Source organism: Camponotus vicinus, unplaced genomic scaffold (assembly GCF_025532165.1).
Source record: "Camponotus vicinus isolate PSW18456_S1 unplaced genomic scaffold, iyCamVici1.0 SCAF_2, whole genome shotgun sequence".
NCBI classification, from domain to species: Eukaryota; Metazoa; Arthropoda; class Insecta; order Hymenoptera; family Formicidae; genus Camponotus; species Camponotus vicinus.
In genome coordinates, this window is record NW_028141956.1 from 25978754 (window position 1) to 26004330 (window position 25577).

The window sequence follows — 25577 nt, forward strand, 5'->3', positions numbered from 1 at the left end:
CATCGCGGATAAAATCGTGCAAAGATAACAGTATGCTCCTTTTGTCCCTTCATTCATTGATCATAAGCTTCCTGTAATTTAGCCCGAACTTTAAACATAGATTACGCTTTGCAAAAAGAAGTATATTTTCTCTGATTGATCTATAATAATTTTATTTAATTTATTATTGTCCATTAAACCAATGGTTCTCAACGCAAATCATCATGAATCACGGCATATTTTGTATGCATATACGTACAAGTAATGTAAAAGACACAATGTCAAACATTATGATAAATTTTTTAACAGATTAATGGAAATTTCTTCTACCAATTGACAATGACTATGAAAGCTAATGATTAAAATAATCACAAATGCAAATAAAAATAACTCGAAAAATGTCCATGACTAAAAGAAAAGTTGAGAAACACTGGTGTAAATACATTACGAGATCTAACATGTAAGAGAGATGCGCGCGAGTCCCGTAGATTGTCTTGTCCACCACGATGACTATTAACACTGAGTCCATTTATGCGTTGCGGTGGTTAGCGGCAACGGCAGCGTCAGAGGAAGGCGCCGCAGGGGGCTCGGTGGGGTTGGTGCGCTGAGGGGTGGCGGTAGTGGTGGCCTTGGGAGGGGCGACACCGGAATGCCCTCGCGTTGGTATACGCTACTCGCGCTGCCCTTCCCCGACCAGCACCTGGGGCGCCGCGACCTCACGGCTCGCCGCGGTAGCGATCATCCTTATTCCTTCAGCCTTTCGGCGGCTCATCGTGCCGGCTACTTCTCGAATCCCTCTCTGTAGACTACTATCGCCGCCCCTCCCTCTCGCCTCCACCGCCGAAAACGAGAAAGAGAGAGAGAAAAAAAAAAGAGAAAGAACCGCTCCCCTAACAAAGCCCGCAACCACTACTACCACCCCAACCCTCCACGCAACCACCGCCCACCAACACATCAACCATCATCACGTACCACCACCAACTACCACGCGCCACCCTTCGCGAGTGATACTAGTCAAGGTAAACGAGAGCAAGGTTTCTACTGAGCACTTTCTTTTAGCGATAACTCGTTTTGCCATCACGTCACATCACGTTAGATCACGCCTATGGAATTAGAAGTGCATTGTAGTGCATTGCACTCACGCGGACACACCGACACTACAATTTGGATGGAAAAAAATCTCGCGTATATTCAAGAGTTCTAGAAGGTAGTCATATGTTCGGAACGAATATGAAATAATGTCTAAAAAATGTTAAAAATTTAAGTAATTTAAAATTAAATAATTAAATAGATACTTTTACAATGTCTCACGGTCCATTATATTCTTTGGAAAATCATTTTATTTTTTTTGTCTCATTTCTTGATAATTTATGAAATGAAACAAAATCGCACGCGACTACGATCTAGAAATCCCGAGTATCAAATAGCACAGAATAATCACGGCAGAATTTAGTTATGTACATATTGTACTCCTTTTTTTCTTACCTGTACACACTTTATATTAATTACATTATCTCTTTAAAATTGCACTAGTATATATATTAGTTGTTAGATATTTGTGTTATATATATCACTCGACATTCACGAATTTTTCAATATATCTTTTAGAATTGCAATGTTAATATATATATAGTGCTCACTTTCTTTTCTAGCTATTTATCTTCATCTTTTTATCAGCGAATTGAAAATTGCTTCAAGCTGTAATAAAAAAAAATATATATATTTTAAATGTTGACTTATATTTAATAAAAGTGCATTCTCATCAATGCTTACTTTCAAATTCATTAATAGATCACCTAAACTTTATACCTACAAAATGCATGTCACTGTGAACTATACATGTGAATGAATAATAAATCACACGAATAATCGAATTGATTATTTTTCCATTACACATAACGCTTTGCCTATCTATGTACGCCTATATATGTTTAGTGCTATACAATAGAAATGATATGTAATTAAAATGTGATAGTTTGACATTTAGAAAAAGATTATTAACACATTTATCTAATATCCTCATTTAGAAACCGCGGAAGAAGCAGTAAACACTATCGTCATCGTGCATCACCCGATTGTAACACCGTTGCCAGTTTCGATAGTAGTTCCTCGGAAAGTCGAGGAGGTCTGAATCGTTATTATCGCCAAGCCTGGGAGAATCTGCACGAGACCACCGGTCACAAAACCAGCCATCCGCCGCTTCGTCGTAAGGAGACCCTGGATGAACCAGGATACCGAGAGAACTTTCGCGGTAATAACAACACTGAGCGCGATGGTTCGGAATTAGTCGTCAGCGATGTCGCCGCTTACCCATCGAGCAAGCATGCCAGCATCTCCGATAAGAAGCGTCATCATCACCATCATCATCATCATCACGGCAACGCAACACCTGATTGGAGACAATCACAATCTCACCACCGATATTAAACGGAAGGTAAAACTATAAAACATAAAAAAAACTTTATCATTGAAACGTATTCGCTACATCACCATTTGCGATCATGTAGATGATGATTTGTAGAGAGACTGTAGTGAACATTTTCACAATTCTGTCGCGGGTCAAAAGATCTTCCTTAAATGAGGGAGCATAGCGAATCTTCCACTAACAAGTTGTCTATAATTATCTAATAATGAAACTGAAAATAAGAATAGCTGAAATAGATCATATATCATTCTAATATATTATAAATATTATTTATCGTCATGCTATTTTATATATATGAAATGTGTAAATATTATATACATTGTAACTTAAGAATAAGAACGATGGATTGTTACTCGTCGTAAGGAGGGTAGTATAAGCTGGTCAAGAGATATGCCAAAAAAAGCACAAAAGTATAAATATAAAATAACGCGATCAAACGGACATATAGTAATTTAACCCTTAAAGATAAGTTATTGTAGGATTGAAGGTTTGTGTAATTTCTTACACATTTGAAAAGAGATTTATCTAACGAAAAATCGGATTGGCAAAATTTATATCTGTGTCATGGGTACCTTGGCCTCACTTTAAATGGATTACTGTTTCCAGAAAAACGGAATACTGTATATAAGTATCATTAAGGAAAGGCCGATGTTATCCATCTAGAAATAAAACAAATATTATAATAACTGTCGTGCGTGTCTATACAAGTAAACGCGAGGAAACGAAGACAATTATATATTTAAATCGTGGATCGCTGTTATACCTCCAATATATGCTACTTTCTCTACTGAGAGTTTGTATTATATAAATACGTAACATTTAACGATAGTTTTTATCTATGGAGTATATTTATCAAATTTACTATATTAAAATATAATTAAGAAATAATGCAATTTTTTGCAATAACAATTTTATTTATTGACTGAGACAATTACATGCGACATGACATATATGTATATGCATCTTTATGATTCTATTTATCATAATAAATTATGATAGTGCCATTTGGGGCAAACTTGTTTAATCTATTGAAAAAGCATTTTTGTCACTCAAACATGGTACATAATAAATATTAGCGCGTATATTCGTATATTATATATATGCGAGTAATATTAGATTTAATATTACATTGTATAAGAATTTAGAATAAACATATTTATATGAATATATATACATATTTTATACATATATATACATATATAAATATTTTTTATTCTACACGAGAGAAGTAACAAAAATAATAAAAGAAAAAAAGATATCAAAATGCATTTTCTCTAAATATTCGCGATATTAATAATTGTATAAAATAATTTGGAAAATTGACATTTTTAATGATTTAAATATTGATGCGATATATATATTGTTTATCATTATCATATATATGATGTTTTACACGATGATGTATATCATACGAAGTTTTTAGCCATTCTTTAATTAAATTTTTTATTTGTATTCTAGCTTTCTTTAATTGAGGCATATCATTTTCCGATGGAGGATACATGTTTGCACAATGTGCAGTGCCTTCAAATAAATTAATAATTAAAATAATGCACATATATATGTATAATAAATATCTATAGTTTACATTTTACTTACCATCGATATAGATAGCAGGTGCTTGCGGATTGGAGGATGTCGTAATACCTAGCACATGCCAAGGATCGACGGAACCGTGTACAAATACTACATTTGTCACTTTTAAATTTAATCCACCATATAAAATATTCGTTCGGGTCACAGCAGAATTCAATAAATCTATATTGTATCTGAAATAAAAAAAGAACTTTATTGTTATTTTAACATTTTTTACGTAAATTACATTCAAAATATAATTTTATAGAAATTTTAAATGGAAAAACAAACCTAGGTCCAAAAATATCAGTGCATTGCTGTACAAAAAAGTTTACTGGGAAATTATTACTGAACAAATTAGGCTGTGCAGTTGAAGTTTGAAAGAATCCAAACTCTGTACAAGTTTGATACATCCATTGACGTCCTACAAATAATATCATTTATGATCTACATAATATTACACAAACATTTGCAGGAATAAAATAATTTAAAAATTAAATTCATATATAATAAACTTAAATGTATTACCTCCTTCTGCTTGTTCACTAGCCCAAGTAGTATTTCGAAGCTCGCGAATCATATTGTCATATCTATAATCCAAACACTTCTCTTTAGTAGCATTTAATATCATGTTGTTTACATAAGCAAGTCTATCAATAGGTATTCCTATTTTCTCATCTACTAATATATCACATACAGTTTCAATAGTGATATTAAGAGTTTTGGAGCTTTGGCGATTGTCTTTATTATATTGTACAATGCTAGCAAAGTTATCTGCTAATGTTTCATATAAATTGGAAATATCCAATTTTTTTGTATGCCCAGGATCAATTGGGTCGCATAATCTGTGGAATATTATTTATATTAAAAAACAGCACATCACATTTTATTAAAATTCTATACCTTTACTATATCTACTCACTTGAATTTTTTTTCTACTTTCTGTTGGCTACCAACATGACGCAACAATATACCTAATTCTCTGTAAGCTTCTGCTATTGTGTCAACACATTTTTGAGAATAATCTTTCAGAGCATTTGCAACAACAACAAAATATTCTGTAATTCAAAATTATTTGTATACACATATATTTAAAATAGCACTAGTTAAAAATTTATATATATTACCTTGAAAATCAATCTGTGCTAACAATGGTCCACTAGTAGACACAGCTCCATGCACTAAATGAGGGTATTTAATACGCATCCAAGCAGCTAGAGATCCACCATATGATCCTCCAAATACTATCCATTTTGTGTTATTTGAAAATTTGTATTCAATATTAACATTTTGAATAAAGTATGCTAAGTCTGCTAATGCCTGCTGCGAGTTTAAATATATCAAATTCTTTACGCCAAGATCCCTGCAATATATTTGCAGCATAATGTAAATTTCTAATTCAAATAATTTTCTCTTGCATTCAATTATTTATATTCTACATACGGAGTAGGATGACTATTCCCATAAAAACGATGCTCTAGATAAAAACACATTGCCCCAAACTCTTTGGCATATTCAATCCATTGACCTTCTACCATCCATTTAACATTTGCGATACCTTCAGCCCCAATCATTAAAAATATTGGGCCATTTGGTTTATAAAAGTTGGAATTGACAAAATATTTCTATAAAGAAGTAAGAAATCAATGCAACTAAATATAATCTTATCAAAGTTTACTTGAAAAGAAACTTCAACAAAAGCTAATAAAATTTAATGAACTGACAAATATAATGAAATCTTTTCTTGTATATAGTACCTGCTCCCAAACACGGGCATCGGTTGGGTTAAAATGATCTAAATATTGTGTAAACCATTTCTCCTCAGGAAGCATATATGTTTTAGATGATAAAGTTGGATGTCCTAAATTGCCATATTTGTTTCGACCTCTCAAGAAAGTACGCCATGCTGTACTGGTATTTATGGCACTCAAAATAATTGGTAATAACAGTAGAAGTTGCATATTAAGATGCATTTGAATTACTTTTATTCTTCAATATAGATATAATTCTGAAAGAAAAAATGGATAAATATTAATATATGTCATTGTTAATGTTTTGGTTGAAGAAAAATTAATCCTTTTTTTAAATTAATATACAAATGCAAACTTTATACACCTTGCTATTATAATACAGACATATATTTGTGATGGAAATTTTGATAAATACAATACAAGATTAGATTTACACAAAGAAAGATAAGATATAAAATTAAAGCATGTATAAAATTCTCCTACAATTGAGATTATTTACTTGTAACAGCAAAGAGAAGATTGTAAAATGTCAGATTGTTATAGACTTTGCAGTAAAAAATTTGAAACACAGCTTATTGAGATTAATTTGATCGTGCGAGGAATGTACTGATAATGTAAACACAAACATCTGTTCAAGGACTTGCTCCAGAATTTTAAATCTAGAATATATATCCGTATTTCAGAGAATATATATATACATTTTTCAACGGGAAATATGTACACTATATATATGTAGTAAGAAATAAATATGTGTTTTTAGAGAAAAAAATTTCAGAATAATGACATTGGTTCTATCTTTATTATACGAATAAGAAACGTTGCTGTAGAGAGCTGTAAAAACCGAGGATGACAAGACTTCGAGTTATACATAAGTAAGTCGCGTGTGACGTCTCATGAGCTGCCCAGCTGTCTCGCAAACGATCATATGACAAGTGTCATAGCAAGTTGATCTGTGAGAAACACAATTATTTTAATTAATTGTCTGCATGAGAGTGCCTCTGCGTGATTCTCCAAGAACTTTGGTTAGCTAGATCAACGACTCGGTTAATGAATAAGGCGTGGTAAGGCGAGCTGGAGAAATTTTCTTGGCAGTCGCAGACTCTTCTTGCCGGCAAACGCTAAGTAGTTTTATCTCTTCCCAGATATTACGGTTGACTAAATATTTATCACGCCAAACAGCAGTGTTTAATAAACCGTTTGATCGACCGCCGCCGACAAAGTTCCTCGGTTTGTTATAAATGTTATCTATAACCTCCCTCAGGATTTAGATCGGTCGAGGCGAGTACCAAGAAAGTTTCAAAGCTCATCAGTTTCTATAGGTACGTTCTTTATATGATTTCTCTTATTATTTTATGTCATTTGTCATCTTGAGTTCCAATGTGTATAATTAATTATATTCGTATCTTTTTCTTACAGATAGTTCTACTACTGTGCACAAGGCAACATGAAGTTTGCAGAACATTTATCTGCACACATTACGCCTGAGTGGCGTAAACAATATATTAGCTATGAGGTATAATTTAATTAAGTACAGACATTTTAAGCTTATGTTACGATTAAATGCACTTGTGAAGCAAACTTATCCAAATGAAATCTTAGTATTATTAATATTACACAGACCTTCTTTCTTGTTTCTAATTGCTATTTTTTTGATTTTGCAGGAAATGAAAGCAATGCTTTATACAGCAGTGGAAGAGGCACCCTCGGATGAGAGTGTAGAACCAGAAGTGATATCGCGTCACTTTGCTTCATTTGATGAAGTGTTTTTTACGTTCTGTGATCGTGAATTAAAAAAGATAAATACATTTTACTCAGGTAAGAGTTTGTTTAATACTAATATTGTTTTTCATGATTTTATGACTTTTCTATGAATAATTATATTAATTATTATTTATTCATATTGTAGAAAAATTCGCAGAAGCCACACGCAAATATGCAGCACTACAAAGTGAATTGAAAACTGCAGTGGAGCAACAAGGAAGCGGAAAGAACAAAGGAAAAACTAATGTGAAACCAGTTTTGCCTTCCAGAAAGCTTAGGGATCTAAAACTTGCATTTTCAGAATTTTATCTGTCTCTAATTCTTCTTCAGAATTATCAAAACCTTAATCACACTGGATTTCGCAAGATTCTCAAAAAACATGACAAGGTATTTGTATTGCAATATTTGCATGTTTTTGTAATTTAACGTTTATTAGTCATAGCTTGTATAATTTCAGAGACTACAATCCAATCATATCCCAATATCATTATTACCATTTTCTCCTATAATTGAAAAATAATGGTGCAAGAAACAGCTGCCATACATGATATAATAGCTATATTCCCTGTATTATTCAAGTAAAAGCCAGTAATTGTCTAATGTGATTTGTGTTTTTATTTTATATATAGTCTTCAAGTTCTAATATTTCCGTTATGCATTAAAAATATTTTCAGTTACTCTCAGTCGACGCTGGTTCAAAATGGAGAGTTGAGTGTGTAGAGACGTCACATTTTTACACGTCCAAAGATATAGACAAATTGATACAAGAAACAGAAGCTACAGTAACAAATGATCTCGAAGGTGGTGATCGACAGCGCGCTATGAAGCGTCTTCGAGTACCACCACTTGGCGAATATCAAAGTCCATGGACTACTTTCAAAGTTGGTTTATTTTCTGGTAGTTTTATTGTTCTGTCTATTGCAGTCATCCTTTCAGGTATATCATAAATAATATTTATGTTATTAAAGAGAATTACCATGTATTTATATCTATATTTACCATCTATTTTGCTATTTAAAATCTCCTTATTTTCAGCAATCTTCCATGATAGTGGAGAAAATTTGAAAGTCGCATTTAGATTATATCGTGGTCCATTCCTTATCATCGAATTTTTATTCCTTATTGGAATTAACGTTTATGGATGGAGATCTTCTGGTGTCAATCATGTTTTGATATTTGAATTGGACCCACGAAATCATCTTTCAGAACAGCACCTTATGGAATTAGCCGCTGTCCTTGGAGTTGTCTGGGCGCTTAGCCTATTAAGTTTCTTATACAGTGCAAGCCTAAGCATTCCACCATACATAAATCCATTAGTACTTGTCGGCATCATGGTGATGTTTCTAATAAATCCGATTAAGATTTTTCGCTTTGAAGCTCGTTTCTGGCTGTTGAAGATTATAGTAAGTATAATTTGCGGAACATTGCTTTTCTCTCTCTTATGTGAATGAACAAAAGTTGAATATAATCCTTTGTGTTATTTTAGGTGCGCATTTTAATATCACCATTCGCATACGTAAATTTTGCTGATTTCTGGTTGGCCGATCAGTTCAACAGCTTGGCGACAGCGTTTTTGGACTTTCAATTTTTACTATGTTTTTATATTATGAACGGGGATTGGTTACAAGCAGGCGATTCTACGCAATGCATGTCTGGCTCCCTCATTATCAGACCTATCGTAAATTGTCTACCCGCGTGGTTTCGCTTCGCGCAATGTGTTCGTCGATATCGAGATTCCAAAGAAGCTTTTCCGCACTTGGTGAATGCTGGAAAATATTCCACAACTTTTCTCGTCGTTGCAGCTAGTACTTTATACGCTTATCATGCAGGTAGATTGCATCTGCATTACAATACTTTAAAAATGTATATTTTTATATGTATATAAATTTAATTTGAAAAGAATTTAAATATGATTTTTGTATAAAATAATTGTGTATGTATAATTTTATAAAAATTATATTTTTAAATTATTTTCAAATTAAAGTTCTTAATTTTTTGTAAAATAAAGAAACGATGTACATATTTTCAGTGGAATATACAAATCAATGGGAGAATCCATGGCTGTGGTTATGGGTGTGCAGTTGTCTCCTTAATTCGATATATTCATATACGTGGGATCTCAAAATGGATTGGGGTCTTTTAGACAGTAATGCTGGCGAAAATCGTTTTTTGCGCGAGGAAGTGGTTTATTCGGCTTCCGTAAGTAAAACATATATAACAAAAAAAAGTATTAGTTTTATATGTAATTTAATATTTATACAATATGCATTTTATAAAATATATATACATATATTTTATATATATTTTAGTGGTTTTATTACTTTGCAATAATCGAAGATTTTGTATTACGATTTATATGGATTGCAAGCGTTATTCTCGTTGAGTGCAAATACATCTCTAGCGACTTAATGACTTCTATCGTGGCACCTCTTGAGGTTTTTAGGTAAATATTCTCTTTAAATTCATTTGAAAAATTTTTTGTATCTTTCTATTTATTGTAAAATTGTTTTTAGACGATTTGTATGGAACTTTTTCCGCTTGGAGAACGAACATTTGAATAACTGTGGTAAATTCCGTGCCGTACGCGACATCTCGATAGCACCCATAGAAAGTTCTGATCAAACGCAAATTTTACGCATGATGGATGACGAAAATGGCGTAGTTAATAGAGGCAAGCGCAAAAGTGGCGGTAAGAAACAGAGCAATACAAAGGAAGAGAAACGAGCGTTATTGAAAGAAGAAACCTTGGACATTGATATATCGAATGCAAGTTGAATACAGCTCAACATTTTTGTACAATATTATTTTTAACTTGTCGTAATTACAGGCTGTTATTGGAAGCGTCTGAAATTTAGTACTTAGACAGAACAGATAAGTCACACGATTTTGTTAATGACACATATTTGATTTCGTTAGAATATAGATAATTATAAAATACTTCAGTTAAACATTATGAATTGAACATTTGAAACTATTGCAGTGCCTTTAATATTGCTCTCACATAAAATACTTCATGATAAATTATAATAACACAAACTATCTTAGATTCTGCACTGAGAGTCTTCCAATATAAAAACAAATAATTGTAGTTTAAATTAACTTTATCTATTTTATAGTACACTGGCACATAATAATAAGACGAGATATATTCACAAATGAATCATATGAAATGTGTTTTGTACGCTTTATGAATTATTAATGAAGATTTTGTCTGCCATTTAGATACTCATGATTTTATTGACTATATAATTATTAAATTTTTCTAAAAGAATGCCATTTTTTAGTAATAAATCAATTGGTGCTATAGATAAGAATATTTCTACAAATGTAGGAAAATAGACTATTGATGCATCACACAGTTTGATGTTATCATGCTATTAAAATACACTATTAAGTGATACTTAATATATTAGACTAATATTAGAGGCTGTTTTTTATACGTATTAAACATACTTATAGTACTTATATCATATACATTACACAGTTATATTGAGTTATATAAATTATTTTCTGGCAGTAAGAACAGACATATATCTTTTATAAATTTAATAGTTAATTTACCAATATTAATTCACCAATATCTTGCATTATTTGGATAATTTGAAGCATTTTGTAAATGAAACATTATTATAATTAATCAACTATTTTATATAAATATATTGTGAGATAATTGTAAGATAATATTGTGTGTAAGAATATTCCATTATTAATTTTAAAGATACATTAGTAATATAATTTTTGTAAGAAAGACTATGCAGTATATTCAATAATTACATATACTTAAACATATATTTATGATAAAAAGTAGATGTGTATATTATTATTTCAAATTATATTTATTATTTCGAATATATATATGTATGTACAACTTGCTTTCTAAATTTTAATTATTTATACAGGTGCCACAAAAGTTAATAATTTGTTACATCAGAATAATGGAAACTGAATATTTTAATGACAATCCGATTTTATTTTTTCGGTAAAAGTATGCTTATATATCAAATGTTATTTTAAATATGTATATTACTGTTGTAGTAATATTATATTAAAATAGATTAGTAATACAAGAGAATTTAAGTAATTGAAGAGAAACTGTGATTAAATTTTTTTTAGTATCGCGAAATTTTTTTGTAGAAAAATGGGATTTTTATATTTATAAAATTTATATTTATATATATATATATCATATAATAATATCATGTATATATATATGAATATTTAGATATGATATATTATATTTATGTATGATATTTATATATTTATATATACATATATATACATATATAAAAACATATATATATATATATAAAAAATATATTTCATATTCCCTATCTTGTACTTATCCATCAGATGTGCTTATCTATGTAAATGATGTCTTATCTTAATGAATAAACTGTGTTTCTAGATATAAATTTTATATTAGATTTTGTATTCTAATAATTATGATTTTATTCATTTTTAAATACAATAAATAATAAATTAATTTTTGAATTACCGGAAATCGAAAGATTGTGATATATATGTATTAAATATTTTTATATTTTATATATAATTTCTGATATTGTTATAAAGTATAATGTATATATGCAAATATATTACACATTTACTACATTTCTATATAATTACATTTCAATGTAAAAAACATATTTAATCTATACTTTATCTCAATATGTTCTCATATAACATTGATTAAGTGTGTTAACAATTAAGGGCAACAATTTATTTGTATCTTTTCTATTTAGATTTATAAATTCCATAAATAATCTCAGATACCGACGAGGTACTGTTAAAGACAATCAAACTTATGGGTACTTACATAGTTTGAAAAATCCGCTGTTTTACGTTAACGCTCTTTCAAGAAATATAACGGGCAAGCTAAGAAACATACATTGAAAAAAAGTCAAAAAAAAGTTTGCTTGCAAAAGATTTCAAGCCATTGTTTAACATCTTTTTGACTTTTAATTTCGATTATATTCGCGAGAGAAAAACAAAAAGTTTCTTCACTTAAGTCTGTCAATAAAAAATGAACTTAATAGATTTTTTATTATATTTATAATTTGTTAAATTGTCTTTGTGGGCAAAGTTACTCTCCATTTCTGAAAAATTCTTTCATTTTCTAAAGAAAATTTTAATCATTAGCTGCATTAATAGATTTTTTAAAACAACATATTTAACACTTAATTTTTGAAATGGAGATTTATTCTATATATTTTTTTTTATAGCTTTAATAATATTCTTTCATTTTCCAAAGACTTCTAATCATTCTAAGCATTAATTAATTAATTAGATTTTAGAGAGAGAGAGAGAGAGAGAGAGAGTATATATATCTACTGTAATATACGCATAATGTATATTTACTACAATAATAAATTATATTTAACATAATGTCTATATACATGAAATATAATGAATTTAATAATGATACAATTAATATTTTATATTATATAAATATAAAAAATTCATCAAAATCAAATAAAAAAAAATTCAATCGCTCAAAACATATTTACTTTTAAATTTGAATTTAATTACATAATGCAAGCGTGATATTAAAATAAAAGTTAATTTTTTTTGCCATTGCGACGACGGTGTTACGTTCACGTGAAAGAAGAGAGTGGGAGGACGGAAGAGATTTAATTGTGCAGGAATGCGAATAGAACGAATCCATAAGAAAATCCGCTTACTTTCATTACTTCTTCGATAGAATCTTGTTACAGAGTCTTCATTCGCGATGTTCCCTAGGGAAACGCACGTGGAGGAATGCGCCGACGGATTACCTCATTTCTCGATGATCATGTAATTTTGCGACCACAAAGACGATGCAAAGTCACAAATTGAAAACGATTATTTATGTGTGTTAATAAATATTGCTTTTTCCCTTCAATCGATCGTCGGAAAATGTTTTGTTTCTTTCCTATGGTTGTCATGTCAATGATTTTTCTTTCACTGCAATTTTATCATTGGTCACATTCGCGGCAGGCCTCCAACACGTGATATTGTCGCAATCTGATTAGAATTGTTAATATTGTCGCAATTAAAAAAAAGTGCAGCGAAAACTCGCTTACGTTCGAGCTCGCTCAATTCCTTCATTCGTATCTCTTGCTATCACATGCTATTCCAGTAATCTTAATTTTGTTAAAAACCTGCAAATAGCTTTCTTAATATGTATGCTTCACAATTCCATAAATATTACTTTGATTTAACGTATTATAACTATGCATACATTATAATAAAATAAAGGAGAGCAAAAATGTTTATTTTTGCCATTCCTGGCATTTTTATTGCTAATAATTTTTATTAAATTTTTAATTTACTAATGCCATTTGAGCTACTTTAAATGTTTTCAATTCGTACAATTATTGTAAAACACAGTATTTATATTTTTTAAATTTAGTGTCAGTTCTGTTAACTGCTATATTTTATAATGAAATTTTATCCATAAACTCTTTCTCTATCTCTCTCAAATTTATACCCTATTAGCTCATTACACGAAAGAATATTTATTTATAATTTTACACGCACAATTACATTAATGACTAATATCTTTTTATGAAACTAAAGACACGATAAAAATGCATCGCAGCTTTTAAATAACTAGGTCGCGTAAAAGCTTGGAAAATGAGTTACCAGCGTGACCAGAAAGCTCTCCGATTTCGTGATAAGGGGTTGGAAGGAATGGACGAAATATAACATAAGCGACTCGAAGAGGGATGTTAAGTCTCCACGGAGACCATTCTCATACTCTGGCTTAAGGAAAGCTTTGGACTTTAGGAAAGACCATTTACTCCTTTGTGATGAAGAATAAAAAAATCGTAGTGAACACAAAATTTCTTACCGTCTATGACTCTCTCTAAAATCTTTGTGTTTTATATATAATTTATTAAATAATTTCGACAATTTGTAATTATAATTATAGAAGAACTGTTATGAATTTGATATTTTGAATAATTATTTCATTGCATCCACATTTCTTCATTTTTATTTTTGCGTAAAACTTCAATGTTATAATAATTTATGTATAGATTTTTCTACATTTTATTGATTTTAATTTACTATTGATTGCGTATTTTTGAATTATAATAAAAACTTTCTATCCAAACCGGATATTGTTTTGAAAGACAACCTTGAACAATTTTGTAATATATATTTATTATTTATTTTCCGTGAATTTTATTGCGGCTACTGAAAAAATTCATTTTTTGCAATTATGAAATATGAACGGAGATTATCTATTTTTTATTATTTAATCATACACGAGGAAGTCTGATTAGAGAATAAAAAAATATGATCAAGTCTGTCATAATAAATTACTGGCACGCGCACAATGACACAATGACGGCATTATGATCGATGTCGTTAAAACCATATCCTTGTCCCACGTATGATGTATATGGAAGTATATCTTGCCACTGTAGACATTTTCACAATAATACGTAACTATTACTTCAATTTCCTTAACACTTATATTTAGAATTATTAATGATCAATACATAACACAAATATTGTCTTATTTTTCATATGAAAAGCCAATATAATTTTCTTTTATTAGTTTTATTCTTTGTTCTCTAGAATTTGTTCACATATCTGTTATTTGAAATATTCAATGTTATAAATTATAATTTGCTTATTTTGCAAAACAATAAAGCATCAAGGCAAAAATATTTAATGTTTAAAATTCAATTCTACACTTTATAATAACTTTTAGATATTTTCGTGAAGGAAGAAGTATAGAATTTTTTATATTATTAAAGTTATGTGTGCAAAAGCTAATTTATATAAGAAAAAATTTTTATGTATATTATTGAATGGTTTATCTGTAGCTTACATTAGTAGAGTGATATTATGAATTTTAAAACTATTTACGTTTTATTTATGAAAACTGTTACAACGGTTTGATATTTAGAATATATTTTTGAGATAAGATTTCGAAAAATCGCGACATGCAAAATGTTTAATCGTATGAGAGAGTGACGAAATAAATTTCATAAACTAATATACTGACGGTTATAAAAAGAATTTAGCCTTGCATCGTAGGTGTGGTCTGATGTAGAATAATTTTTATAGCTTGACGTTGTATTGCGATATGGCTAATAATGACTTATCGGCCAGTTCTTGTTTATTATGGAAATGAAGTCTGAAAAATTACATATCTGGAATTAATGTCCTCGAAGATACATAATCTCTTAGCGCGTGATATTTTAACTCGTTTGCACAATTCGCACAAAAAAACAACGAAGTAATTAACAATCTTAAAACGTAGTACAGAAAGCACTACTTTTTATTTATTTTTAGTGATAAATTTATTGATACTAATTATTGCTAAAATTATTTAAAATTCTTATCTATATTTTTTTATATTTGGGAAAAAGAAAGCTTTTAATAATAATGACACATAGACACAATAATCGATCACAATGTAATCTATTTTGAAGATTCAGGAAGCAAACTGTGTTTTCTGGGTCGATAGATTTCTACTGTATTAATAATTGTTTATAAGTTAGATAAATGCAAGTGCATAGGGTAGTGATTGACCTTAGATTAGCTTCGCCGTGAAACTTGCTTTTCCATTATATGCAAGGTTATTTAATTCTTCTTTTACGGTATTTCAGAAGTAGGAAATATGATGACGCAATAGAGATCTGTCTCCTTGTTCTACATAGCATTTTTATACCATCGGTGATTTGCTTGATAAAAACAATGTCTAGAGTCTAGAATATTTGGTGCAGGAAATGATTTCATTTTTCAGTGTTGCTCGTTCTTCAACTGTAGTGAAATGACACGAGCGAATATCATTTATTATTATTAAGTGACAATTAAGCGGAGAAGGTTTAACGAGACGATTTACAACAAAACCTATTTAACATAATGTTATAAATTAATTAATTCTAGATATTAAATATTAATACCAGAGTGGTAGAAGTTTAATTGCTCTTAAATATATGACGAAAAACATTTAAATTAATAGCATAACGCATTTAATGAATATTTGACTGAATATTTGATATAGCAATTATTATATATTTAAATGCGTGCATTATTCTGTATTTTTTCGATAGAATAATATTTACATCGTACGTATAATATTTTTGTGGTGAATACAATTCGCTGATATTATATGTTATATATGTACATATAACGTTATGTAATGTATATATAGTGATACCAACAAATCATACATAAGACGATACAAAAGAAGAAAACAATATAAAAATATCATATTTTCGTTTTCTTTACGGATTGTTTGACCAAGCTGATTCTTGCTTAATAAAAACATATCAAGTGAATAATAATTTTTAAATTATGAGAATAAAAAACTTTTTGGAAGCCGAATTTCTCAAAAGCACAAAAACAAATAGTAAAATCTTATTCCTTATTGAATTTTTAATCAATCAAAATAAAATACTTGAACAAAGATTTATCAAAGATTATATGTAATATATAATATTTAGTTACAATCTTGAACAGAGATTTGTCAAAAATTATATGTATATTTAGTTGAAGAGATAATATTAAACATTGATAATTTACAAAATAAATAATGATTTCAATATTTTCGTTTAAAAAAGTTTGAGATTTAGTATTATTTAAAGTATCTATAGTTAAAGAGAGACTATGAACTATGAAGTATGATATTATCTATCTACCAATAAGAAGGGCCTTTAATTATAGGATTTGAATTAATTACGATATCAGCAAAACATGATTATTTGAGTAATTGCTATAAATATGCTACTTTACGAAGAGATCCAATCGCTAAAGATTTCGTTGGTTGAGTGAGTAGTATATTGCAAACAGCTAATCTTTTACAATTATCTAGTGAGATATGCAAAATCTAACAGCAGTTCTTGTAAATTTACTGATGTAAATTATAATTTTTTTAATTTTATATCTAGATATTTTTCATGATATGTAAATTGCTATTTGATTAATTACGTGATGTTTTCATCGCGTTATATTTCTTTATTATCAATTATTGCAATGGAAAATGTCGAATGATTATAAAACTAAATAATAACGGTGTATATTAGTTATAAATGTATATAATACATTTACTATAATGTATTTTTCTTTTCATAAATAAAGAAGATATTTAACTTATGACATTTACTGACAACTCTCGTTAATCTTTTTTCAAGTCATTATTAATTGTAAGTAAATATGCATACATGTATAGAATATGCATTTTCGTTTTTTTCCAATTTGTTTTGGTGTGATATGAAAAGTGCGAATCAAGGATGTATTGAAATATTGCGTATTTTTTCCATTTGTGATAATTACTTCAAATTAAATTATACTGAGAAAAAAGATCTGGCTGCATTAATTAGAAATTTGGTAAATTCAACCAGTATGTCTGTTGGACGAATCAGAATTCCTTTAGGAATTACCAGATAAGTATGATTAATTTCTTCCTGTTAAATTTACTAAATTTTCTTGATAATAATATTAAATTAAAAAAAATGGCAATTGTGTCCATGTTTAGTTAATATAACAAGAAATCTTATAAATCCAACAGAAAATACTAACCAAATTCTTGGAATAAAGTTAAACGTTCTAGTTGTGAAAAATCCAGTTTTATCGTGAAAACTAGAAATTTTGTTTGGTTTAACCAAAGTGCTTTCCATCATATACGTCTTGTTGGTACAATTAAACGATTTTTCTCAGTGTAACATTTCTATAATTTTAATGGCTTAAAAATTATATATATTCATATTATTTATATATTAATTATGTTTCTCTTTCATATTCTTTTATAATCTTTTCTTATTCTTTTATATTCTTTCATATTACAACTAAATATACATAAAAATAAAAATAAAAATATGTTATCGAATTCGCTTTATTGCATTCTTTATAAATTCTTTTGTAAATATGTATAAAAAATATAAAACAACATTTTGATTCACATGTACTGGAATAAAGGAGTTTTACATATGCAGCAAAATTTTATAAAAAATTGTTATATAAATCGAATCAAATGTTTATTATTAACATTTATTAATTCGTCTTTATAAAGTACTTAAATTTCTAAGATCAAGAAATGAAAAATAAATCAATTTTATTATATTATGCTCTAGGAAGACAGTATGTGGTATATGTGATCTTTTTTAATTTAACATATATACTAATTCAATTGTTTATGATAAAGTAAAAGAGATTTAATTCTTTTTTTTCAGAAAATAATAGACAAATAAAATTAAGTAAATCAATATGATAACTAACAAGTAATTTCAAGCGTCAAATTCTTTGTTCATTAAAAGAAAATATATCAATTAAATTAAATGGGTTAATATTTATATGTATATACATATTCAATTATATATAACAAATGTATTGTTGAATATAACATTAATGCTAACTATAGTTAGAAATGTGAAGCGAATTTGTCATCAATAATTAAAAAATCATTAATCTCTTGAGAAATACCAAGGTTTTCCTCGCGATTAATGTTATAAAATAAATAATTCCATGCAATAATTAATTCCTACGGTAATTTGATAGGCGTGTTCTCAAACACTGATATAACAATCCTACTAGCGATATTGATGACAGCTTGATTAGTCTTCATATATGCATCATATCGCATCACAAAAACTTAACATTGTTGCGCATATGTTGAATTCTAACGGAATTATTCAGAATTGCATTACATATGGTTCTAACTTTTGTTTAGATTTTTAGAAAAAAAAATTACTAATTAAAAATCTATAAAATAATTTATGTGTATATAAATATTTAGATAACAATCACTTGAATTATCCTTGCTTGCCAACAATGTAAACATAGGTTTGAAATTACAGAAATAAATCTCATATTCATTTCTTACACTGCGCAATTGCACTCTTTGTTACATATATATTTTGAGAAAATACGTAGGTGCGATACAAAAAATTATCGATATATTTACTTACTGAAATCTTGCATTTGGACACCAAAAATTTTAAATCTCTAAAAAGCGTTCCAAAATATTTAAATTCATATTCAAGTTTATATCTAAAAATTCAACCAGAAACATTTTTTATACTACTTTATTTTTTATTCTGTAAATTGTATATTGCGATGTGATTACATAATTGCATTTTTTATAACTTTTTGTCCGCTTTTTAATAGTCGCTATTTAACATCATTAAATATTCATTTATGCCTATTTTTTTTCTTTGATTAGAATAAAAAATATGTGTTTAAAATATATCGATATATCGATTTAGTACATATCAAAACCGGCATCAGTAGTCTGGACAATTTGCATTTCATTCTCAAAAAGCAAGAAAAGAATGCCTATGTTCGTAAAAATAATGTATGCATACAATTTTCATATTAATTATTATGAATGTTATATCTAATATTCTTATTATCGCGGTTTTTAAATGTATATAATCCATTTTATATCTGTAGATGTCTATAATTTAGTACCTAACAGATATAAATGAATAAAGTTAATTAAATTGATGAATTATACACATATATGCAATATCAAGAAATAAAACGATTAATAGAAAATAGAAAATAATATATTTTATTTCGTTTATCTATAAACAGCTGTTCATATTCCACAAAATTAATATTTTTACCTTTTTTCTTCACAGATTTGTTATCTAATGTGTGTGAGCTATATTGTATTTACAAACAAATCTTTTGTTATAGTTCACTGTTTATACTGATTTTGATACAGTCAACGATTTAATCGAATGCTGTGAATTACTGCTTGAAGAAGTGTGACTTAAATTATTTAGTTTTATGTTTTAAGTTTACATGTTAATAAAAATGTTAATAAAATTTGTAATGATTGCAAGCGCGATTTTTTGTGCAAAAGTCTTATATTTTACATTATTACAACATTGTAAAAAAACTGAAGAGAAAGAAGAAAACGAAATTGATGAAAAAATGTGCACAGGTGAATTAGAAGATATTATCTAGTAAATTTATATTTTGTAATTATATATACATTTATAACATATAACATTTATAAAATAAGTAATAAATAAATTTGTGACAAATAAATAACAAATCTCTCGACTGCTATCCATTGCTTATAATTGAATGAAAATTTAAATTTATATTTTATTAGAAATAAAGATAAAATTGAATTAATAAATGAGTTATTATATTATTTCTTTATTAATTAATAACAATAAATATCTATTATTTTAAGAACAGTAATAAACAAAATATAAAATTGGATTTTTTTGTTACAGATATGACACATATAAATGATCAAAAAAAAAATCCACCGAGAAAACCACCACGCACTTTTACATTGATACCATTGCACGTAAAGCAGTCTATAGAAAGAAGTGATAATTCAAAAAATAGTTTACAGGATGCTATTTTAATAAATAACGTACATTTTGAAACATTGGCCAATGACGATTATATAAGGTTATATATTATGTAACACAACTTAATATTCAGACAGCACAGAAAGATTAAAAGATGTTTAAAAGATATCTTTAAATCGTTTTTTATAAATATCTTTTAGGGAGATGTGTTGTTTGGATAAAATGAGGTTACATAATTACATAAAAATATTTAACAAAATTTATGATTTGGATTACTTATGTATAAATGCAAAATATATTATCATATTTACAAAATTTATTAAAATAAGGTATAGAAATATTTAACAGAGACTTTAAACAATTGTTAATAATAATAGGTCAAAAGTTTATAAGATTAAAGGTTGCAATCAAGTAAGAGTTCAGACTGAAAGACATTCTAACGATGCCTTACTTATCAACAATAAACCACAGGAACAAATACCATCTTCAGAAATCAGTACTGATTTATCAAAATCAGCACCGCAGACAGAATTAATAAAATTGTTACAATTAAGAACCCTCGTGACGAATTCGTCGGGATCTAGAAATTCGCAATATTCTAAGTAAGATTACCATTTAACTTTATTAAACTTTTCTTGACTTTTTGTAGCTAACAATAAGAGTCGATATTTCTAAATTACTATTAATATCCATTTAAATAATATTAATTAAATTACTTAACTTCATGTAAAAACAATGTTAAACAATTTTGAAAACACATTACATTTATTATAATGTTTTCATTAATTATAATATTATATTATAATAGTAGTAATATATATATATATACTATATTAAATTAAATGCTTCATTTTTTTACTAGCGAAATGATTATTAATGAAACCCAGTTTATGGATTTGCCAAAAATGATGTGCACAGAAGATTTGTCAAAAATGATGTGCACAAAATTAGGAAAAAATATAATTTATCCATTAACATCCACAAAAATAAGATCAAAAAAATTAATATTTCACAAATTACGTAAGTATCTTACAGAAAGACTTCATTTAATCTTCAACCGAATTAAAAATAAATAAGTGATGAAAATAACATATATATGTGAATATTTGTTGTTTGAGACACTTATTAATTTGGATAATTAACCTAATGTTAATTGGGATAATTGATAAAGATGTATTTAACGTTTTAATCCACTGTAAATCTCAAGATTAACAATCAAACGAACAATTCAGTCAGGGCCGGATTTAAAGGTGTGGAGGCCCTGGGGCAACGAAGAGGTGGAGACCCCTAACCATTTCTTAACCAAAATCAAATAGAAATTTTTACGTTGTTTAAATAATTTATTGCGAAATAACAAGGTCAAGCAACATACATAATGTTGTGGAGGCCCCCCTTGTGGAGGCCCCTGGACTTCAGCCCCTGTTGTTCCTCCCTAAATCCGACCCTGAATTCAGTGTTGTTTTGAGAAGAAAAAAATCTGTTCAATTTTTTGATATTACTTTTGAAAGTATATAAATATAAATGATACATATAAATATGTGATATCTTAAAAACAATAATATTTTCATGCATTTTTTCGATGCTAAATATGCTTCAAATAATTTAAATAATAAATGAACATAAAAAGATAAATTTTATCATAATTTTTTCATAATTAATTTTGAAATTTATATATATACATATATCTTCATAAATACATTATGTCTAAATTTGCCTGTGTGTTGCTGCAATTATTTCTTTTTATTTTCATTACTATATTATAGGTTTACTTTGAGACTAAATACTCTTAATAGTAATAATATTTTTGTATATTATCGGAAAATTAATATACAAAAATATATTTAGAAATTTTATGAACTCTAAACGCTTTAAATATCAATTGAAATTATATTATATAATCGCATTTGTAATGAAAAATTTATTTTGACTATTTTATTGTATAAATAAAAGTAATTTCTTACAAAAATTAGAGTTTTTATTCTTGATAAAGAAATGTGTGTGTATGTGTCTGTGTAAAAACTGAGTTTTAATTAATTGAAATTATATTGTATAATCATTTGTACTGAAAAAGCATTTGTGATGAAAAATTGATTTTTATTTTTTTATTATTTTATTTTATAAATAAATAATTTCTTTATAAATAAAAATAAATATTCAAAATATGGCAATTATGTTAGAACATTTTTTAACACTATTATATTAAAAAACACTAACTTTATACACTGGCGCTTAGAAAAATTAATTTAATCTACTATTAAAATTGTTAAGATTCCTTTCAAATAGCTTGATCACATTTTTTTCTAATAATAGGATGGCAAAAACTAACAATGTTTTACATAAACTTCTCTTTACTGTAATATAATATTTACTGTAATATAATATTTACTGTAATATAATATTTAATAAAATTAATTTTCAATTTTTCTCTTAATAAATATATTAACAAACACCGTTAATATTTCAAAATCCAGTAATATTTTTAAATAATAATAATACTTTTAATAATAATAATATTTTCAAAAAATATGCTATAGATTAAAAAGAAAAGTTAGCATTTATAAATGAGATTTGATATAATTTTATATATCCATATATCCATAATATGCTTTTAATTGACGTCAACAATTGTTAATTACAAAATTTATTCATGACAAGCGTTAATTGCGACATGACATGAATGATATTAAATTATTTAAAATGCAAATATTTGCAAAGTTTGTATTAAACATTAACATATTATGTATATAAAATGCTTCTGTTTATTTTAATTTCTCGTATACTAGAGCATTAAATTTATGTTATATACAGATCATATTTTTGATAATATTCAATGATAAACGCTTTAAAAAAAAATAATAAGAGAATATAATAAAAAAAATTATATCCATGCTTTTGCGGTTAGATTCTTAAAGAACAATTATTAAGAAGCTACACTACCGTTTTCTTCTCGTGTTATTGCAATTATCTATTTCGCATTTCCTGCTGCGAATTATAAGAAATTATTTGTTGGATAAGTTGTAAAGATATTACTCTCAAATGTGAATAAATCATCTCTTACCGATTTGAGATCGTTTAAGAAGGAATCTCATTCTTTTCAAAGATCTTTTTCTTGTTAAAATTCGGTAATATACGTAGTAAACGTTACATTGTTGCTTTTGTAGGAAATTATTAATGCTATGACTGTGTGTACGAACATTTGTTACTCGAAATAAAACCGAGAATGTGATTTATTCGACTGATCTACAAGATCTCAAGTGTGAAAATCGTTCAAGACGTTGATGTAAATCGATCACGTCGGCTAATTAACATTAAGGATATTCGTCATACGATACATATAACGATTAGCTCGACTAGAAAGTAATTCAGTGAAATCTATTATGACATTATGATATATTGGTTTGGATTAATTACAATGTGCAAATTTGAATTATATGACAACCTTTATGAGACGTGACATGTATTTTCTGAGCAATTATTTGAATATAGAGATCATCAAAACATTTTTCTATAATTAAGATTCTAATATTATTTCGAAATATAAAAATCGCAATGTCTTCCTCTATTTCTTTTCTAATTAATTCTAAAAAATCTATCGTGCCAATCAATATCAATGTGTGAGATGATTGGAAAAATGGAAAGTCAAAAGAAAGGAAAATGAAACCTTTATATCTATATAAAATTGGTTTTACCTGCTTCTTCTCTTTGATTATACTTTTCTAATTTATTTATAAAGTAATCATTGATATGTTTAAAAATTGACGATAAAGATTGACATATATTGCAAATGAGAAACGATTTATCAATCGGTTAAAATACTTGTAATCGCCATGCACCGTTTATAATACCGAATGCTTCGATCAATGAATTATGCATACACTTGAACGTGCGAATGCTCGTTGTTGCAGCGCACGATTTGCATACGCGTGTTCGCGAATGATTAACGATTGGCACGTTACGTAATGAATCGATCTCCAGCGATAAGAGATAGTCATTCATACGTGTGTGTAATCCTGATTTATCCCACACATACGTATATATGTGTACCTCCGTTAGTTGCGCACGATATTTCCTTTTTCCTTCTATTCGAATGACGCACGTGACGTCCATGTTAGCTGATTGTAGGTGTGGATCTACGTGGTTTATATATATACGGCCGTGCAGGCGGGCCCCTCATGGACTTCGGTTTCTCTCTCGTCTTGAGCAGGCATTCGATCTGCGATGAATGCAATGCTTGTCGATACATCGAAGAATCTGAAAACTTGCTGCAGATTCTTCGACGATAATACAATTCCTCTTCTCACAGTAAATAAATGAATTTTTTAAAAGAAATAATGTCTACTTAATCTTTTTACAAGAGAGATTTTTTTCGAGACCCACTTTTAATTAATATTTATAAGAGATCTTTTGAAATGATTCTTTTAATGAAAGAGATCTTTCGAAATAATTAAAAAAAAATAAATTATATAGATAGTTAAAGAGTTAATAAGAATTGATAAAAACAAATTTAAAGTTACTATAACATTATCATAATATTTTGCATTTCTGTTATTGTAAAAAAGATATCTGCTTTAATATGATTTACATAAAAATGTAAATCATCATTTATATAATTCTATTGACTTTATTTATAATTACGATGTGCTATTGAGATTATGTTAATTCTATATTTCGCTATAAACTTGGTGATAAGTCTACTTTTCAATGTCAATATCTCTGTGTTATTTTTTAAATATAATTAGAGAGAAAGAGAGAGCTCCAATCATAATTACATAAGAATTTCCAATTAATCATTATCTACATGTGTCATGTTTTCGC

At 27.9% G+C, this 25577-nt stretch overlaps 4 protein-coding genes across 10 annotated transcripts in view; 3 read left to right on the forward strand and 1 right to left on the reverse strand.

Annotated features, from left to right (window-relative positions):
* LOC145967091 (uncharacterized) overlaps positions 1-3297 on the forward strand; it is a 31074-nt gene extending 27777 nt beyond the window's left edge. Inside the window, exons 11-12 of one of the 2 annotated variants that reach the window (XR_014437294.1) lie at positions 529-998; positions 2007-2146. Coding sequence is in view for 1 of the 2 variants with exons in the window: in XM_083091734.1 (XP_082947860.1) it covers positions 2007-2406 (400 nt within the window). In the remaining variant the exon portion in view is untranslated. Of the gene's footprint in view, positions 1-528; positions 999-2006 lie in introns of both variants that reach the window. The other variant, XM_083091734.1, reaches the window with a different exon arrangement.
* LOC145967093 (putative serine protease K12H4.7) lies at positions 2669-13389 on the reverse strand. 6 transcript variants are annotated; one of them, XM_083091739.1, is made up of 9 exons: positions 13170-13389; positions 5734-5984; positions 5420-5601; positions 5104-5339; positions 4899-5034; positions 4505-4821; positions 4268-4400; positions 4001-4170; positions 2669-3925 (listed from the first exon to the last, which is right to left on the reverse strand). In XM_083091739.1, exons 2-9 carry the CDS (start codon positions 5947-5949, stop codon positions 3741-3743), a joined length of 1575 nt encoding a protein of 524 aa, XP_082947865.1. In that variant the 5' UTR covers positions 5950-5984; positions 13170-13389; the 3' UTR covers positions 2669-3740. The 6 variants fall into 6 exon arrangements, with proteins under 6 accessions (XP_082947865.1, XP_082947868.1, XP_082947866.1 ...); XM_083091742.1 differs by lacking the exon at positions 13170-13389 and adding an exon at positions 6227-6980 and having other exon boundaries at positions 2669-3063; XM_083091740.1 differs by lacking the exon at positions 13170-13389 and adding an exon at positions 6596-6977.
* On the forward strand, positions 3970-11900 carry LOC145967092 (solute carrier family 53 member 1). The gene is made up of 10 exons (XM_083091736.1): positions 3970-7046; positions 7144-7240; positions 7389-7542; positions 7634-7875; positions 8163-8424; positions 8524-8891; positions 8975-9317; positions 9518-9687; positions 9798-9931; positions 10002-11900. Exons 2-10 carry the CDS (start codon positions 7172-7174, stop codon positions 10261-10263), a joined length of 2004 nt encoding a protein of 667 aa, XP_082947862.1. The 5' UTR covers positions 3970-7046; positions 7144-7171; the 3' UTR covers positions 10264-11900.
* A 6773-nt stretch (positions 13390-20162) lies between the features above and the next one.
* LOC145966679 (uncharacterized) lies at positions 20163-22652 on the forward strand. Its single transcript, XM_083090960.1, has 4 exons — positions 20163-20377; positions 20679-20862; positions 21140-21364; positions 21625-22652. Exons 1-4 carry the CDS (start codon positions 20236-20238, stop codon positions 21836-21838), a joined length of 765 nt encoding a protein of 254 aa, XP_082947086.1. The 5' UTR covers positions 20163-20235; the 3' UTR covers positions 21839-22652.
* The last annotated feature ends 2925 nt before the right edge of the window (positions 22653-25577 follow it).

Coding starts and splice junctions, on each gene's coding strand:
- LOC145966679 (XM_083090960.1), top strand. CDS start 20,236: ATGTTAATAAAAATGTTAATAAAATTTGTAATGATTGCAAGCGCGATT. Junction 20,378..20,678: donor TGATGAAAAAATGTGCACAG/GTGAATTAGAAG, acceptor TTTTTGTTACAG/ATATGACACATATAAATGAT. Junction 21,365..21,624: donor AGAAATTCGCAATATTCTAA/GTAAGATTACCA, acceptor TTTTTTTACTAG/CGAAATGATTATTAATGAAA.
- LOC145967093 (XM_083091739.1), bottom strand. CDS start 5,949: ATGCATCTTAATATGCAACTTCTACTGTTATTACCAATTATTTTGAGT. Junction 5,035..5,103: donor AGCACAGATTGATTTTCAAG/GTAATATATATA, acceptor TTTGAATTACAG/AATATTTTGTTGTTGTTGCA. Junction 4,171..4,267: donor ACTGATATTTTTGGACCTAG/GTTTGTTTTTCC, acceptor TTTTTATTTCAG/ATACAATATAGATTTATTGA.
- LOC145967092 (XM_083091736.1), top strand. CDS start 7,172: ATGAAGTTTGCAGAACATTTATCTGCACACATTACGCCTGAGTGGCGT. Junction 8,892..8,974: donor TCTGGCTGTTGAAGATTATA/GTAAGTATAATT, acceptor GTGTTATTTTAG/GTGCGCATTTTAATATCACC. Junction 9,932..10,001: donor GCACCTCTTGAGGTTTTTAG/GTAAATATTCTC, acceptor AATTGTTTTTAG/ACGATTTGTATGGAACTTTT.